The following is a 19,632-nucleotide window of genomic DNA, read 5'->3' as shown; positions in this document are numbered from 1 at the left end:
CATTGGAAATATAACTGATCTGGAAAATAGATTTAAGAATTATTGAACTATCTGAAAGCCACAATAAAAAAGAGCTTTAGCCATCATCTTTCAAGAAATTATCTAGGAAAACTGCCCTGATATTCTAGAACCACAGGGGAAAATAGAAATGGAAAGAATCCACCAGTCACTTCCTGAAAAAGATCCCAAAATGAAAACTCCTAGAAATATTATAGCCAAATTCCAGAGCTCCCAGGTCAAGGAGAAAATATTGCAAGCAGTCAAAAAGAAACGATTCAAGTATTGTGGAAACACAATCAGGATAACACAAGATTTAGCAGCTTCTACATGAAAGGATCAAAGGACATGAAATAAGATATTCCAGAAGGCAAAGGAGCTAGAATTACAACCAAGAATCACCTACCTATTAAAACAGAGTATGATCTTTCAGGGGAAAAAATTATATTCAATGAAATAGATGACTTTCAAGCATTCCTGATGAAAGGACAAAAGCTAAATAGAAAGTCTGACTTTCAAATATAAAACTCAAGGGAAGCATAGAAAGGTAAACAGGAGAGAGAAATCATAAGAAATTAAATAAGGTTAAACTGTTTACATTTCTACATGGGAAGATTATACTTGTAACTCACAAGAACTTTCTCATTATTAAGACAGAAGAATTTTACATAGACAGAAGTTAGGGGTGTGAGTTTTGAATATTATGGGATGATATCTAAATAGTAAAATTAAAGGGTGAGGAAGTGGAATGAATTGGGAGAAAGTAGAAGGAAGAGGTAGAATGGAGCAAATTATCTCACATAAAAGAGGCATGAAAAACCTTTTATGATGGAGGGAGAATTGGGGGATGTGGGAGGGAATACTTGAATGTTACTCTCATTGGAATTGGCTCAAAGATGGAATAACATACACACTTATTTGGGTATAGAACTCAATCTTATCCTACAGGAAAGTAGGAGGGGAAGGGGATAAAAGAAGGGGGTGGTAGGGTTGATAGAAAAGATTGTGTATTGGGGGATGCAGTAGTCAGAAGCAAAGCACTTTTGAGGATGGATAGTGTGAAAGGAGAAAGAGGGCAGGATAAACAGGGTGGAAATAGGATAGAAGGAATTAAACAGTAATCATAACCACAAAAAGAATATACAGCAAGTGTTTCTGATAAAGGGCCCATTTCTCAAATATAAAGAGAACTGAGTCAAAATTATAAAAATAGGGTCCATTCCTTAATTGATAAATGGTCAATAGATATGAAAAGACAGTTTTCAGATGAAATAATCAAAGTTATATGAAAAAATACTCTAAGTCATTATTGATTATGGAAATGCAAATTAAATCAATTCTGAGGTACCACTACCACCTATCAGATTGACTAATATGATAGACAAGGAAAATGACAAATGTTGGAGGGAATGTGCAAAATTGAGACACTAATGCACTATTGGCGGAATTATGAAGTGATCCAACCATTCTGGAGAGCAATTTGGAGCTATGGCCAAAAGACAATAAACCTGCATATCCCTTGATCCAGAAATACCACTACTAGGTCTGTATCCCAAAGAGATAAAAAACAAAAAGGAAAAGAACCTATATGTATTAAAATATTTATAACAGCTTTTTTTTCTGATGACAAAGAATTGAAATTGATGGGATACTCATCAATTGGGGAAAGGCTGAAGAAGTTGTGATATATAATTGTGATGAAATGCTATGTACTACAAGAAATGATGAGCAGGATGCTCCAGTAAAACCTGGAAAGACTTACATGAATTAATATAAAGTGGAGTGAGTAAAACCAGTAGAACCTTGTACATACTAATAGCAATATTGTATGATCATCAATTGTGAATGACTTAGATATTCTCAGCAATGCAATGATCCAACACAAAGATGAAAAATGCTGTTCATTTCTGGAGAAAAAACTGTTGGTGTCTGGAAGCATATTGAAAAATACTTTATTTTTCTTTTCTTTATTTTTCTTTTTGTCTTCTTTCCTTTCTATCTTTGGTCTATGCTTTCTTTCACAACATGGCTAATATGGAAATATGTTTTACATGACTGCACATATATAACCTATATCAAATTGCTTACCTCTTCAATGAGGGGGGTGAAAGAGGAAGGTAGGGATAGAATTAGAACTCAAAATTTTAGAAAAAATGAGTGTTAAAAATGTTTTATATGTAATTGGGGAAAAATAAAATATTAAACAAATATATTTTAAAAAGAAATATTTCATCCAATTTTATGCCAATTAAGCTAACAATCTAAATGAAATGGATGAATATTTACAAAAATATAAAATGTTCATATTAACAGAATATGAAATAAATACTTAAATATCACAATCTTAGAAAAATCTACTAGATGGATAAGGACTAATAAACTTCCAAAGGAGGAGAAAACCTAGGACCAGATGAATTTGCAAGTGAATTCTATCAAATAATTAAAGATCCACTAATTCCAACAATAAATAAACTGAAAAATTAGCAAAAGAAAGTTTCTAACCAAATTCCTCCCATTGTACAAATATTTTCTTGATACCTAATCCAGATAAAGTAAAAACAGAAAAAGCAGACTTTAGACTAATATCCCTAAGGAACATACATGCAAAAAAAAAATATTAGCAAAGGGCCTACAGTGTCATATAATAGAAATTATACACTTATGACAAGCCTCTATTTAAACCAGAAATGCAGGGTTAGTTTAAAATTAAGCAATTATAAACAAAATTGACCATGTTAATAGAAAGCACAACAAAAATCATATGATTATATCAATAGATGCAGAAAGAACTTTTGATAAGATACAAATCCTATTCCTGCTAAAAATACTAGAAAGCATAGAAACCAATGAATTTTTCTTTAATATATGTTGTTCTTTTTTACTCAAAGAGTTCCAATGACATCATGACTTTGGGTCAAGATGTAGTGGGTTCGACTATGGAAGTAGTATCTATTTAAAATGAATAGCCAGCATTATTTGTAACAGCAATAAACTAGAGGACTTTCCAATAAGACCAGGAATAAAATAAAGAAATCCATTTTCACTATTGCAATAGATAAGATTCTAGCAATCCTAGTTATAGCAATAAGACAAGAGAAATTGAAGGGATTGACATAGGCAAAGAGGAAACAAAATGATCTCATTTTTCAGATAATATGGTGGATTGTTTAGAGAACCCTGGAGAGCCAACTAAAAAGTTAATCAAAACAATAGCTTTAACAAAGTTGCAGGATATAAAATAAATCCACACAAATCAGCATCATTTCTGTATGTTACAAACAAAAATCAGCAGGAAGAATTAGAAAATGAATTTCTTTTAAAAATATTACAAAAAGTATAAAATAATTTGGAGTTTTCCTACCAAGGCACACACATAAGAACTATATGAATACAATTACAAAATATTCTTCATACAAATATAGTTATAAATAACTAGGTAAATATTATTTTCTCATGGTTACACCAATCCAATATAATAAAAATTACAATGCTACCTCAACTAATTTACTTATTCAGTGACATTCCAATTACTTTTTGTAGATCCTGACAAAAATATCAAAATTCATCTGGAGGGACTAAAGATAAAAAATATCAAGGAATTAATTAAAAGATGTGGGAAGAAAGGGTGTCTAGCAGTACCAGATCTCAACTTAAACTGCAATGCCATAATCATCAAGACAATTTTGTACTGGTTAAGAAATACAGAGGTTGATCAGTCGAACAGATTAAGTACAGAACATACAGAAGCAAATGAGCACTGTAGTCTATTGTTTGATAAACCCAAAGAACACAACTATTTGAGAAGAAATAAGTTTGATAAATACTGGAAAACAATTTGACAGAACCTAGGCATAGACCAACATCTCACACCACATGCCAAGAAAAATGCCAAATGTGCACATGATTATCCATAAAGGGTGCCATTATAAACAAATTAGTGAAGTGATGAAGACATTACCTGTAAGATTTATGGAGAGAAGAGTTCATGATCAGACAAAAGATAGGGATGATCACAAAATTGTCCTTTTGAGGAAAATTTTGATTATATGAAATTAAAAGACTTTTGCACAAAGAGAACCAACACAGCTAAAACTGGAAAAGAAGTAAGTAAAGGGGTCAAAAAACACAAAACAGCAACTTTGTAGCAAATTTTTTTCTGATAAATTTTATTTCTAAGATACATAAAGAACAATTCAAATGTATAGGAATGAGGTATTCCCCAATTGACAATTCAATAAAGAATGTGAATAGATAGTTTCTAGAGGAAGAAATCCTAGGTATCAATAACTATATAAAAAGTTCCCTATGTCACTAATAATTAGAGAAATGCAAATTAACACAGCCCTGAATTCTATCTTACTCCTACCACAATGATAACATTTAAAAAAAATTAAAATTACAAATGCCAGAGTGGCTGGGAGAAATAGGTACATTAATGAACTCTTAGTGGAGTTGTGAACTTATCTTGACATTCTTGAAAGCAACTTCAAACTACATTTCCAAAACTATTTAACTGTGCATATCCTTTGACTCATTGATACCACAAGTAGGTCTATACCCCAAAGAGATCAAAGAAAGGGGAAAAGATATCATATGTATAAAAATAATTATAGAAGCTCTTTTTGGGGAGGCAAAGAATTGAAAACTGGAGAGGCAGTGCCCATTGATTGGTGAAGAAGATATTCCATGTATATAATGGAATGCTATTGTGCTAGAAGAAATGATGATGGGGATGGTTTCAGAGAAACATCAGAAAATTTGTGTGATCTGATACGGAATGAAGTGAGCAGAACCTGGAGAACAATTTATACACGAACAGTAATATTTTAAAGACGAAAACCTGTAAAGGCCTAGAAACTCTAATCATCACAATGACCAACCAAAATTCCAGAGGATTCAAGATAATATGTGCTACCCTTCTCAATGAAAAGTAATGGACTTGGAGTGCAGATTGAAACTTTTTTTTGGATATGGCAAATGTTGGAATTTGTTTAATTTTACTATAAATGTTTATAAGAGGGGTTTTGTTTTTCTTGCTATCTAAATATAGGAGGAGGAAGGCAAAAATGTGGAAAAAGAAATCAATTATAATCAAATATAGGGGGGTTGTTATAGGTTTGTGTTGCTTTATACCTACATAGGCTGTGTGTTCACATGGGTATGTCTACATATGGCTTATTGGGAGGAAAGGATACATAACTCTAGAGTCTCCTCCTTTCATCCTTCTCCATGGAAGACTTTGATTCCTTCCAGGTGAAGGAACAGTAGGTTGAGGTCAGAAGCTGGCCATTCCACTCTCCTCTGAGAAAGGGGGCACTGGGCTAGAATTAAAGTTATATGTTCTCTTAAGTATTGTTGGTCAAGTGGGAATAATTTTTTGATTTAGGTTGCACTCTTGATTGCTATCCATTACTGGCGAAGGAGGGTCCCAAAGTATATATCCAAGGCTTGACTCCTCCCCAGAGATGCCATTTCCACAATGTCTACACACACACACACACACACACACACACACACACACACACACACACACACAAACACAGAGAGAGAGAGAGAGAGAGAGAGAGAGAGAAACACATTTATGAAAACAAACCAGAGAAAGTATACACATGGGACTTTATTATATATAATGCACAGAGTGAATGAGCTGTCTTTTTGGGAGTAGGTTATCTCACCTCAGCTGAGAGGGAGAATCTTAGATCTCTTCAGGAGAAATTCTTTGGAGTTTCAGTTGTAGTAAGCTGGGAATCAGGGACATGATTGAAGAGCTAGCTCCTCTACTTGTCAGGTTCTTCCAAAATACTTTCTCCCTTTGGGGAACTGAAGAGAGTCTGAAATGGTGTAACTTCTCTCATGAAGTCTGAAGCCAAAAGAAGACCAGAATATGTCTTCTCTATAGCTTTCACAAATTCTACCTCTAATGAAAGTATGAAGTCTCGACTAATCAGTCTCCATAAATGTGAAAAGAGTTCCATTCTAATGAGATTTAAGGCTTAGGTTACACACAATTTAGAAAAAAATTAACAAAATTCATCTGGAGAAACAAAGTTTCATTATCTCAATGGAAATATTTTTTAAAAAATGAAGAGTGCGAGATCTCAAACTATATTACAAAACAGAAATCATCAGAAATATTTTGCACTGTTTGAAAATTGAAGCTTATCAATGAGACAGTTAAGTACAAAACTAATGGAATTATATACTTAGTAGACTAGTGTTTGATAAACCCAAAGACCCCTAACTACTGGTTTAGGGACTCAGTATGCAATGAAAACTGTTAGGAAAACTAGAAAGTAGTCTGGTAGAAATTAGGTTTAGATCAGCACCTAACATATACCAAAATAAGCTCCAATATAACATACATAAAAGGTAATATAAATCAAAAGAGCATGGAATAAATTAACTTCCATATCTATAGAGAAAGACTCTATGATGAAATAATGAATAAAGAATATAATATAAAAGAAATTAATACTTATGATTCCATAAAATTAAAAAGCATGTACATACACACTGTAATACAGCTACAATTAGGAATAAAACTAACTGGGGGGTAAATCTTCACAAAAAGTTTCTCTGATAAAGATCTCATTTCAAAGATATATAATAAACTGCTTCAAATATAAGAACAAGAGCCATTGCCCAAGTGGTAAATGGTCAAATTTTAAGAATACACAGTTCTTTTTTTTCTTTAATTTTTTTTTTCATTCAGCACAAATCAGGTTTCCCTCTTGTTCCCATTCAACCCCACCCTCCAACTGAGAAAGAACAAAATCCCTGTTACAGATATGTAGAGTTGAGCAAAACAAATGTCCACATTGGACATTTCAAAAGAAATATGTGTGTACACATACACACACGCACACACACACATATACACATCTTATTCTATGCTTCTTTATCATGAAGTGAGTAGTGTATTTTATCCTTAGTCCCCTGAAATTGTGATTGGTCATTATCACAATCAGAGCTCCTAAATCTTTTGAGGTTGTTTGTCTTTATAATATTGCTGTCATTGTATAAACTGTTCTCCTTTGTCTGTTCACTTCACTTTGCAACAGTTCACAAGTGTCTTCCCAGGTTTTTTCAGTAATTACCATCTTCATCATCTCTTATAGCAGTATATTATTCTATCACATTTATATACTATAATTTGTTCAGCCATTGCCCAGTGGATGGGCACCCTGCCCCCATTCTTTGCCACCTCAAAAAGAGCTAAAAGTATTTTTGTGCATCTTTAGAATTTGTTTTGCTTAAGACTAATCACTACCTTAATCCACCCTCCATCTTACTTCCCACTTTTCCCTTCTCTTTCCCTGTTATTTCCCTTTTGAATGAAATGTATTTATTCAACTGTGTGTTAGTGTATTCTTTCCTCCTTTGAAAAGTTCAAGTGACAGTGAGGTGCAAGTGTTATCTGCTCCCCCAACCTCTGCCTCCTCTTTTGTAGAGACTTCTTGTACACTCCAATTATGTGAGATATGTTTTCCTTTACTTCCTTTCCCTCCCCCATTCCAGTGTATTCCTTTTCATCTCTTTTTTTCATTCTTGTTATAAGATCATCAAGACATTACAGAACCACTCCCAAGCATTTTGTATGAATTGGATTTATTTTTGACACTTGATGATTTTATTTAAGATCCATTCTCAAACTGCCCCGCCCCCATAGGGTTATACTCAGTTTTGTTGGGTAAGTTACTTGTGGCTACATACCTATATCCTTTGCCCTCTGAAATATGATATTACAAACTTTCCTTCATAACGGTGGTTGTTAAATTGTGCATGATCCTAACTGCAGATCATCAGTACTTAAATTCTTCTTATTTTTTTCCAGCTGCTTGCAGTATTTTTTCTTTGTCTGAAAAGTTTTGTATTTTGGCTATAACATTCCTGGAAGGTTTCATTGTGGGGCTTCTTTCAGGAGGTGATTTGCAGATTTTTTCTATTTCTACTTTGCCTTCTAGTGCTAAGAGATATGGGAAGTTTTCATCTATGATTGCTTAAAATAAGATGTCTAGGCTCTTTTTTTTTTGTCATGGCTTTCAGGTAGTCCAACAATTCTTAAATGAACACTCTCAATCTATTTTCCAGGTCAGTTATTTTTGCTATTTCTTCTTTTTTTCAGTCTTTTGACTTTGTTTAAATATTTCTTCATGTCTCAGGAAAAAATTGATTTCTATTTGGTGCATTATAATTTTCAGGGAGTTTGTTTTGTGTAAAGGGTTCTATACCTGTTGTGCCATTCTATTAATTCCTTTTTGAATTCTTTCTTCTTTTACTCTCATTTCTTTTGCATTTTTCTCCTCTAGTGTTCATCATTTATATAACAAAATTAAATTCTTTCTTAGAAATTTTGATTTATTTATTTTAGGAATTTTTGTTGAATTTATGCCCAAGCTGTGATTTTTTGAGGTTTTGCTTAAAGATGTTTAGAGTCATTACATCAGGATTTGGTATAATGAATTTTCTAGTTATGTTTGAGGAAAAAAAAGGTACATTAATGCACTATTGGTAGAGCTGTGAATTAGTCCAGAAGAGTTGTTCTGAAAAGCTTTTTTTTTATGTGGCAAAGAATCAGAAACTGAGGGAGCGCTCACAAACTGGGGAATGGTTGAAAAAGTTTTGGTATACGAATGGAATAAAATGCTGTTGTTCTATACAGAATGATGATGAATGAGAATATTTTTTCCTTATTTTAAAGGGGTTATAATTTATTTAGTAAGAAATTAGGAGCCATTGAAGTTTGGTAGAGGAGAAAAGCATGATCTGAACAGTGCATTAAGGAAGCTTATTCTGGCAGTGGTAAAGCACATTATTGTGAAATATTGTGAAATACATTTATCTTGAAATCATCCTTCAGATGAATTCGAGGAGATAAATAGGTATAATACTAAGTCACTCTAATGAATGGTCCATGGCTGAGTTATCTTTAGAAAAAAAGAGTGGGACATCTATGATAGGCATTAAAAGTGAAAGGTCAGAGTTCAAACGGCATTTATAGAGAGCTCTGTGTGCAAAGTGCTCCCCCAAAATGACAGTTTTGAGAAATGGGCTCTAGAAGTACTTCCCGGGAAAATGAATAAGAAGGCACTGGAAATCAGAGTTCTCTTTCCCTTAGTCACTTTTTTAGGCTCTACTTATGCATTCATATTAAACATATTTTCACATTAGTCATGATGTAAAAAAGAATTAGAACTAATGGGAGGAACCATGAGAAAGATGAAACAAAAGAAAACAACAAAAGAAAAGGAGAGCAAATATATGCTTCTATCTGCATTTAGACTCCAAAGTTCTTTCTCTGGATGTGGATAGCGTTTTCCATTGTGAGTCTTTTAGAGTTGTCTTAGATCCTTGCATTGCTGAGAAGAGCTAAGTCTATCAAAGTCAGTCATTACACAATGTGGTTGTTACTGTGTACAATGTTCTTCTGGTTCTGCTCAAGAACTTTGGTAAATGCAATGATTATTTGTGATTGTAGAGAATCAGACATGAATAATGATACTCACCTTCTGATAGAGAGAAGATGGACTAAATGTGCAGAATGAGACACACTATTTTGGACATGGACAATATGGGAGACTGTCTCTGCATATTGATTACAATTATTCCAAAAGCAACACTCCAGTATGTTACTGAGGGAAGTGCCTTTATACCAGGAAGTATTGTTGAACAGAAAAGGGTGGATCTTTTATGTCAGAGTGCCTAAATGAGTCAAAGAGGAGAGGCAATCCTAGGCTAATGATCATTTCCCCAGCTGAAATATCACAGTAGTACTCTAGCCAAAGAGAACACAGTACCAACCAGTCCATCTATTGACTGAAGATAGTGAAAAACCATTTGATGCCCAGCAACTTCCTGGCCCAATTGAACAACTGTCTAACCAACTAAACCCAACTCAACATTGGACTGACCCACCCAACTGAGCCACCATACCTTGTGAGGAGCAAGTCCACCTGCAGTGGAGTTGTCATATCCTGTGAGGAGCTAGCCCAGCTAATCAGTGGAATGTTTCTGACGAGACCATGCCCCATAGAAAATTTTATGTGGACCCTTTGGAGAATGCCCATCAAAGTTCTATGATTCTGGAGCTGTGAGTTGTCTTGACCAAGTGTTTTCTCTATGTGCTATACCACCATTGCACTTTAAGTTTCTGTGTACTCCTCACTCCCACAAAGTCTATGTATATTTGTAGGAGAGTGAGTCCCTGTATTTGAGGAAAATGCTTTGTAATTATTATACTTGATACACCATTTGAGTAAATGCCTTTGGGTCTATTTTGAATCTATTGGCTCAATTAAGGAGGAGTACATTGGTACTTTAGGTTCAAAAGGAAGGCCACTCCTTCAAGTGATGAGAGAGCTTAAAGTCTTCCAACATAGAGGAGTTTCTTCACTCTCCCTGGCATATTGGTAACTTAGTCTGCCTCACTCACTATTATTATTTGCTGTTTACACATTTGATGAAGTATACCATTCTATTCTTGTGGAGAAGATAGAAATATATGGATTAGTTGATAATATAATTATATGGATTCTGAATTGGTTGGATAGTGAAACCCAAAAATTAGTTGTTAATGCATAATGTCAATGTGGCAGGAGATCTTCAGTGGACTATCCTAGGGATTTGTTTATAGCCCTGTGCTGTTTAACATTTTTATCAACTACTTGAATGAAGTTAACATCCTTACCAAATTTGTTGATGGCACAAAGATAGGAGGTATAACTACTACACTGAATGACAGAATCGGGATCTAAAAAAACCTTAACAGCCTAGACCATTGGGCTAAATCTGATATAACAGGAATTAATGTAAAGTCCTATATTTGGGCACAAAATTTAACTTTAGAAGTATAAGATGGAAGAGGTCAGGTTAGACAGCTATTATTCTAAATAAAACCTAGAGGTTTTAGTGGCCTACAAAATCAGTAGTAGTCAGCAGAGTGATGTGGCAGGAAAAAAATAATAGTATCTTGTGCTGCATTGAGTTTCTAAGAGTAGTAGCCTTGTTGTACTCTGTCCTTATTAGACCTTGTCTAGAGTATTATTTTTAGTTCTGTGCACCACTATTTAAGAAAGACATTGAAAAGCTGGAAAGTGACCAAAGGAGTACAACCAGGAGGGTGAATAGTATTGAATCTATGTCATAAAAGGAGTAGTTGAGAGAACTGATGCTGTTTAGATGAAAACAGAGAATGCACATGGAGACATGGAGATTAGGCTTGTTGTATTTGGTTCTAGATAGCATAACCAGGAGCATTAGATAGGGGTTACCAAAAATGCAAATTTAGGATTAATGTCATGAATAATTCTTGTTATTAGAACTGCCCCAAAATTGAATGAGCTGTTTTGAGAGGTGGTAGTTTCTCTTTCTTTGAATGTCTTCAAGCAGAGACTGGACAAACACTTATTAAGTATGCTGTAGTGGTGATTCCTTTCATGAAAGCATTGAACTAGATGGCTCTGAGTACACTTCCAACTCTCAAATTCTATGATTCTGTTCCTGTTAGATTTCTGAAGAGAAATGGTTGGAGTATCTGTTGACCCATAAGTCCATGTCTTACTCTGAGGGTGTACAGTATAGATTTGGCGGGGGGCAGTCAAGGTAATAATTCTGGATATTTAATGGGGTATTTAACATCAAGCTACTTCAAAGAATGTTTTCTGAGCAGGATGGGCAGTATATACAGACAGAACATGGTCTCCTTACAGTAATGTGCTCTCATCATTCATGATATTTCTAAGAATATATGAGTTAACAATTTGCTTAATCTAATTATGGTACTAAAAATAGATTTAACTAATCAAATCATTGCATGGGGAAAATTGATAAGGTGGCAAAGTTGTTAAGAGAAATATCTACAATTCCAAGGTCATCTCATTATTCAATTAATTTAGTATTCTATATTACTCCACGTAGTCTTCAGAGCCCCAATTTTTTCCCCTAGGATTGCAATATTTCAGACAGGAGTCACTGGAAGCCTGGTAATGCTCTTGATAGAAATAGGGAAGTTTGGAATATGAGTAATGATGATAATGATAATAATAATGACAATAATTAATAATAATAAAACAGCTGTCATTTATATAGCATTTACCATGTGCCAGGCTCTGTGCCAAGCACTTTACAAATCTTACCTTATTTGATCCTTACAACAACCCTATAAAGTAGGTGCTATTATTATCTCCATTTTACAGTTGAAGAAACTGAGGCAAACAGAGTTTAAGTGGCTTGATCCATGGTCAAACAGCTAAGTAAGTCTCTGAAGGCAGATTTTAACTCAGGTCTTTCTAACAATAGACCCACTTCTCTATCCACTGCACCACTTAACTGCCTTAGCTGGATGGGTTTGGAGCAAATGTAATGAATTCTGTTTTAGACATATTGAGCTTGAGATGCCTCTGGGATGTATAGCATGCAATGTTTATTAGGCAAATGTTGATGGAAAGCTGGTGCTTCAGAAAGAGGGTTGGATAAAAATATTTCTATATATCTATATCTATCTATCAATTATCCCAAAAAGAGGGTAATTTCCAAGACTGACTAGCTAACTTCTAGGACAAAATATAGAGGTGTATTTTCATGTAGTATTCTTATCTAATAGAAGGTTAAACGGATAATTTTTCTTACTGTTCCTTTTTTATAGAGTTGTCATTTTAATACTTCAGGTTCTCATTATAGCCTCTTCTAAACTTTAAGTTCCAGTGAAGTGAGAACAAAAACATACCCAAACTGTATTAAATAATCCAATGCATTGCCATATGTCTCCTGGCTAGCACAGAAAGTTCTGCCCATTCTTATTTTTTTGTATAGCAAATTTATTTTATTTTTAACTCACACAACAAAACAAACATTTCCATAACAGTATAATAAAAAAAAGATGATTGCATGTGAAACTGCGTGTTTCATACACCACATACAACTTGCTGTTCCCTCCAAATATACAACAAAGTTATGTAAATTTATTATTTTTTCTTTTTTTCTTTCCCCCCCCAGAGATGGCTACTATTACACACAAAAGGCATATGTAAAATTGTTCTATATATACTTTTATTTATCAATTCTTTCTCTGATAGCATCTTTCTTCATATGTCTTTTACTTTTAATTTGTTTATTTATAATAGTAAAAAATGACTTAGTTGCTCAAAGTTGTTCTTTTTTTTTATTGGTGCGGCAATCAGGGTTAAGTGGTTTGCCCAGAGTCACACAGTTAGGAAGTGTCAAGTGTCTGAGGCCTGTTAGGTCCTCCTGACTCTAGGGCCAGTGCTCTATCCACTGCACCATCAAAGTTGTTCTTAAAATAATATTGCTGTTACTGTATACAATGTTCTTTTGGTTCTGCTCACCTCGCTTTTCATCATTTCATGTATTTTCCATTCTTAAATTTTTAATCTTGAGATCATGTTATTGAAAGGTTAATGTATCTGATGAAAGAAGCTCTTCAACAATGATCATTTCATAGAGTTCTAGCTGATCTTTTTGATAGAGTAAATTTTGAAGCCTTGATTTCCAAGAGTTTTCTTTTTGTTTTATCACCTTGGGGGGAATCCCAATATGACCAAGTGATTAGGCAATTCTCTGAATATCTAATTGCTCTCAACATCGCCTTTTTTGTTCTACCAAACTTGGTGACCGAAAGCCAAGAACTAGAGACATAAAAAGGTGAGTCCTTTCAATATAATCACATTATTTAATTTTCGACATATCCTCACCATGTCATATAAGTAGTGCTGCTCAGAGCAAAAAGTTATTCTGCAGTTCACATGTTTCAATCAATCAAAAACCCTGAAGTATCAATTGAATATGTACTATGTCTTCAGCAAACTAGGTAACTTACTAACACCTGGTAATTTTATGTATAGATAATATAGATAAAGAACTCCAGTGAGACTGTTTGCAGTGATAGTCAATGCAATTTTATTCAGAAATACATTGCAAGACACTGAAGCAAGAGGAAAAAAGTAAGCTTGAAATGTCAAAATCATCAAAACATGCTTACATGGAGAATGTCCGAAAACATTTGCAGATTACATAGATTTAATGATCAGCCTTTAAGGTAAGCTTCACTTGGCCAAGAAAATCCTAGGTGACCAAGGGTAGTTTGTGGATAGCTGGTAGTCAGAAGTAGTTCAAGCAAAGGTCAGCAGTTAATAATCAGTTGTAGACTGGGTAGCAGGTGGGCAGATCCTAAAAACACAATTGATGGGTCTTGCCATTAGGTCCTGAATATTCAGCAAGTTGGGCGACAGTTGGATGCACAAGGCCGTTCGTATGTCCTAGTGATGCTGCAGGTTGGCTGGAAGACACTAGAGACACCACCACGTGGTCGGCAGCTACTGGAGACAAAGGTGCATGGTCGACTGAAGGAAATCTGGAAGGGCCTGGAGGCATGGCAAGTTGTTTGTTGGCAGGAAGTTACTTGGCTAGTACCAGAGGTGCAGGTAATATTTGGATAGCAACTTGGCCGGCAGCTTGTGGGTTCACAGCAAGTTTCTCGACAGTGATCTAGGAGCCAAGAACTACCTTGGAAGGAACTTGGTAAATAGATACCATTCTGGCACTCTGTCTCTCTTGGCACAGCAGAGACAACTGTTGGAATGTTGCATTGGTCTCCACGAATCCTAGGTAAGTAGTTTCTAGAGGAGCAATTGTACGGCATTATATCAGAAGAGAAGGTTTGGTTGGGTTACAAAGAATAAGCACCTCAAAGATGAATGTCACCATTTGCACTGGGGCTTTTATACCTCCTTGCTAATGGGTGGAGTATATTATTCAGCCTCTCTTCTTTCTCATAGCTCAAAAGAATTTGCCTTACAACACCACATTAATCTTTGGATTAATTGTCTGTGCTAACACTCATAAAGAAAGTTTAGTAGTTTGGTTAATAACTATGAGTCTCCTGTATTGAACTTTGTTCCAAGAATCAGAAGTTTATAGAGCTTCAAAGGTTAAGTCATTTAGGCCCAAATTTCATCTCATAATACTCTTATTCATCGATATGACTGTACTCCCAAGAGTGCCATGGACCTATTATTACACACTCTCTCCTTTCTGACTGGGAGTAATTATATACACGAACATATCATTTGTACATTTTAAATATGCTATAGTTATTGTTCTAGAACTGATGGGACTTGTAGTAGAGATTATATCCTCTTGATAACTCAATATCTACTAGCAAAATACATAAGTGTAAGTTTCTCAAGTATGTTCTGGCTTTTAATATCAACCAAGAAAACTATTTTGTTCAATCTACTAGAAAGAAGACACTTAGGGGTGAACTTAGAGGATAATACAACCTTAGTATGAGTTTATGATACAAAGCAAATTACAAGTAAGTTCCATGCAACTACATTTGTAACCAAGACTCTTTTTAGTAATCTAGACACTGTTTTCTATCATAAACTTTTAATCTAAAAACTAAAAATAGAAATAACTCAGGAAAGTTATTTATATGTAATCTGAATAGGCCAAATGGATTTTTAAATTGTTACAATTATAGTTTGAATTGTTCTAGTGCCTTTATCTCAAGAAACAAATATTACTGAAAAGTTATTTATTCCCAACATTTCCATTGGAAGATATGAAGTACTTTAAACATGAAGAAATTGATTGAGACAGTAACATCATAGTGCTGCCACAACACTGACATTACAACATTATTATGCAATGTCACAACACACACTTAACAAACTCAGAGCCAAGATCTGGGTGTGTGGGTGAGTGCATCAGCTGCCCCAGCATACTCTTACATTCCAGATGGATTTAGGGGATAATAATTAGAGTTGGTATGTACACCACAGCTTTATTTGTTCTTCTTCTCAACAGCTATTGGTGGGCTTGATCTACAACTCAAAGAGAAAAAAGGAATAATGGCAAAGAAGGGCCTAACAAGCATTTTCATAGGCAGATTTGGACAGCATTGAATACAACAGCAAACAAAAGCAATATAATAACAAGTATTGGCATATCATAATTTCTTTGGTCCAGCCTATTCCTAGTACCCAACACCAAAAGTCCATTTAAACAAAATATTTCTTTTTCTGTCTTCTTGGGTTTGCTGTCCTAAGAAGTCATTTGCTTCTGGGAAACAGTTTACTTTGGAAATTCTGTGCCAAAAGTGTCTGATCTAGACCAATGTTGACAAGTATCCTGGTGTCCTTGATTGCAATATCAGTTGTTAATAGTACCTGAAATAGACCTTGTACCCAGAATAGTTTGAATAGGTGTTTCTTCTACTAAATCCACTTCCTAGGTACCACTTGATATATAGAGGTTCCCTAGGTAATGCTGCTTCTTGTTGTTTGTCCTACATTTTCAAAGAGAACCGATGACATCATGGGGTAATGTCTTGACTTGTATGTGAGTTGGATTGAAGTGAAGCAGAATTGCACAAAGTTGTCAACCTCACTCTCTCTTCTGGTCATCAAAGTCCAGTGGCAAGACAAAAGTCAGGATGACTGGTGATGGCCTGGGATGCAGTTAATGACTTTGGCATCTTCGATGTCTGACCAAACTCTAAGCACTCCACAGTGCTTTCTTCAGTCATCCTCATGGCTGTTGGAACAAATTGTTCTCATCTGTCTGTACACTGGGAAAAATCTTCACATGCCCTTAACTCACCTATGAATTTGAGGCCTGTTGGTTACCCTCAATCTGGTTAGCCTAGTTACTGAGATGGTTTACCAGAGAATGGCTACTGTGTGTTCTAGAGTTTCTTGGAGCCACAAGGGAGAGTTGAGTGCCAGATGGACACCAAAAGTAGATGAGCAGCTCTGAAGAGGGCTTGGCAAGCCCTCACAACAGAGGTGCTAGTCCTCCCTGAACATCCAATACACCTCAGTGGTGCTTAAATGCTGTTTAAACCTTCTAGCAATAAGACAGTATAATTTAGTAGAACCTAGAAAATCTAATCATACTGTGACAAATTAATTTGACCAAATTAATTTGTAATTAATACATGTGATGAAAGCTACTTCAGATCTTATGGAGCTAATTTTTAAACAGTAGAACTATAGGAAAAATATCAAATTAAGCTACCTGGAATTCATCTGAAGGCAGCTAGATTGCTCAGTGGATAGAGTGCTGGGCTTGGATAGAGTCAAGAAGATCTGAGTTCTTCAGATCTTACTACCTGTGTGACCTTGGGCAAGTCACTTAACCTCTGCCTTAATCCACTGGAGAAGGAAATGGCAAACCATGTCAGTATTTCTGCCAAGAAAACCTCATAGACAGTATGGTTTACAGGGTCACAGAGAGTTAGACATGACTAAATGACTAAACAACAACAAAAGTTCATCTCAAAGTTCAAATAATTTCAGTCTTCACATACTACTTACCATTTCAACCTTAATCTGAGCCCTGTACATGATATGAATAATGCCACCCATAGGCTAGAAGAATCATCAGACTTTGTAAAATAAGTCCCTTTTCTCTCCTGATGTTATCAGAAAAACCTCAAACAAACAAAAAAATCTTCCATTTAACAGCAGCTCACAAAATAAGGTACAAAATGAGTTCTAATTAGTAACTCTCTGATCTAATATGAAAACTGACCCTTTAATCCAGCAATTAGAACACACTACAGACTTTAATTTATTTCATTAATAAAATGTTATGAACAACTAGTCCATTTAATATATAAACTTCAACAAATTGAGATACAACTTTTTCCTAAAGTTAAGTGCTATTTCTTATACTATATAAAAAATATATAAAGTTAAGTCTTATTTCTTATAATATTGAGGACCACAAGTATTTTCCTTTTCCAAATGTATGTGCATATATGTACTTCCAGATAGAGTAGTAAACAAATGTCTTGATAATTAAAACCAATTCTATAATGGGGGCCTCAATCCAACTTGAGATTTTTTAACAACAATCACTAAATTATATCTGAGACAGTTACTAAAAACACATCTAAAGCCTATTACTAAATCACATCCGAAAGCTGTTACTAAACTGTATTCAAAGCCTGTGTATTTTGGCATCTGTATGGATAGACATCTATGAATTTACAAAAGAACCTGAAAAAAATTTAGTAGTTGTCTATTATCTCTGGGACAATTGAAAATATATCATTTAGGACCATCATCATTACTTGGCCTTTTTCATTGTTTTCTGTAGAATAGTAGCGGAAGTTTCAAGGCTATTAATACTATTACAATTATCACAAGAAATCTTAAGTATATTCTTTTATCCAAGGAAACATTCATGAATCAGTCATATATTTCCTAATTCTCAAATGGAAGCAATCTAAGGAGGAGATAGATGAGGGACAGTCTTTGTGTTATAAAAACATATCAGGGAAATTCAATGTATAATACCAAGAGGTACTAGTAAGAGATATTAAAGCAAGGGGAGGGATGAATTACTTACTGGAAGCTCACAACCTCAGGAAACTTGATGAAGTCATTTTCTGAATTTCATGGGTTGGGGATATTGGTAGAGTTTTGTCCACTTTTCCCATATTGCTTTCCCTGAAGTGAAGCTTACTACTTCATTAAAAGTAAAAAAGAGAATTAAAATTTTACATCTTTATCAAATCTCTTCTTATCCTATATCATATCTTTATTACATGTCCCCTTGGAGGAGATATAGATACCTAGATATCTCTATCTCCTCAAATATATATCCTCAAGCATAAATATCCTCAATTCTCAATATATCCTCAAATATTCCCTCAAAGGACACACACACACACACACACACACACACACACACACACACAAATGCCTATATCCCTTTGAGGATATATGTCTTCAATATAATATCCCATATTATATATAAAATCATTACATCTTAAAAAAGATGATGCTGAGAGAAATTATTATTATACTATTGTATTAATAACCAATTACTAAATTGGAATCTAGGCTTTTCTCTTGATATTTCCTCAGTAAGGCCTAGCTCATGTTAAAGTCAGTCTGAAGGACATGACTGATTGATGAGATTAGTTCTAGCCCTCAAGGAACATGCTCTTCAATCTTGGGCAGTATCCCACTAAAATTAGGAGACCTAATTTCTGTTTAGATTAGAGTATAAATAAAATCCAGTCTGGGTGAGTCATTACCCTGGGTAAAAGAGCCCCTGTACTTCTATCCCCCTAGTAGGGTGACACAGCTCATGGAGAAAACCAGCCAGATGTCTGGATAAAGATCCAGATTGCTGGAGGCTATTGAGTCTCATGATCAAGCCACATTCTCAGAAAGAGAAGCTAAAGATTTCTAGCCCACTTCCCCATTAAATGTCCACCAATCAGAGTTTATTTTCACTTGTTAGAGGCATTCCCTTTTAGAAAGATATTTCAGACTCTCACTCTCCATTGGGGATCTTTGGTTGCCTAGAGAAACCACTGACCATCAATTTATTGATTTTATTCTAGCCTAATTAATAAATTTCTTATTAATTACCCAGAAACTCTGTCTCTCGGGGTTTTTCATTTGTAACACTGTCATGCAGACCTAGTTTTATACATGAAACCAACAAGCACAAAGAAAGCAAGCCCAAGAAGTGATTTTTTTTTCCTAGTCACCCAGATTAGGAAATTGATACAGGCAATGATCACAAACCTGGAAAAGAAAGAAAGAAGGAAAGAAAGAAAGAAAGAAAGAAAGAAAGAAAGAAAGAAAGAAAGAA

General features: G+C 34.7%; 1 protein-coding gene and 1 pseudogene across 1 annotated transcript; both read right to left on the bottom strand.

Annotated features, from left to right (window-relative positions):
- Nucleotides 1–19,632, bottom strand: part of LOC114029284 — a 69,436-nt pseudogene that overhangs the window by 47,510 nt on the left and 2,294 nt on the right.
- On the bottom strand, nucleotides 13,888–15,154 carry LOC114029285 (keratin-associated protein 11-1). The gene has a single exon (XM_027843641.1). The coding sequence runs from the start codon at nucleotides 14,651–14,653 to the stop codon at nucleotides 14,225–14,227; it is 429 nt and encodes a 142-aa protein (XP_027699442.1). The 5' UTR covers nucleotides 14,654–15,154; the 3' UTR covers nucleotides 13,888–14,224.

This window comes from Vombatus ursinus, unplaced genomic scaffold, assembly GCF_900497805.2.
Source record: "Vombatus ursinus unplaced genomic scaffold, bare-nosed wombat genome assembly UNPS02014924.1, whole genome shotgun sequence".
Lineage (NCBI taxonomy): Eukaryota > Metazoa > Chordata > Mammalia > Diprotodontia > Vombatidae > Vombatus > Vombatus ursinus.
Note: the sequence above shows the minus strand (reverse complement) of the source record. Positions and strands in the feature narration are given on the sequence as shown.

Coding starts and splice junctions, on each gene's coding strand:
- LOC114029285 (XM_027843641.1), bottom strand. CDS start 14,653: ATGCCGTACAATTGCTCCTCTAGAAACTACTTACCTAGGATTCGTGGA.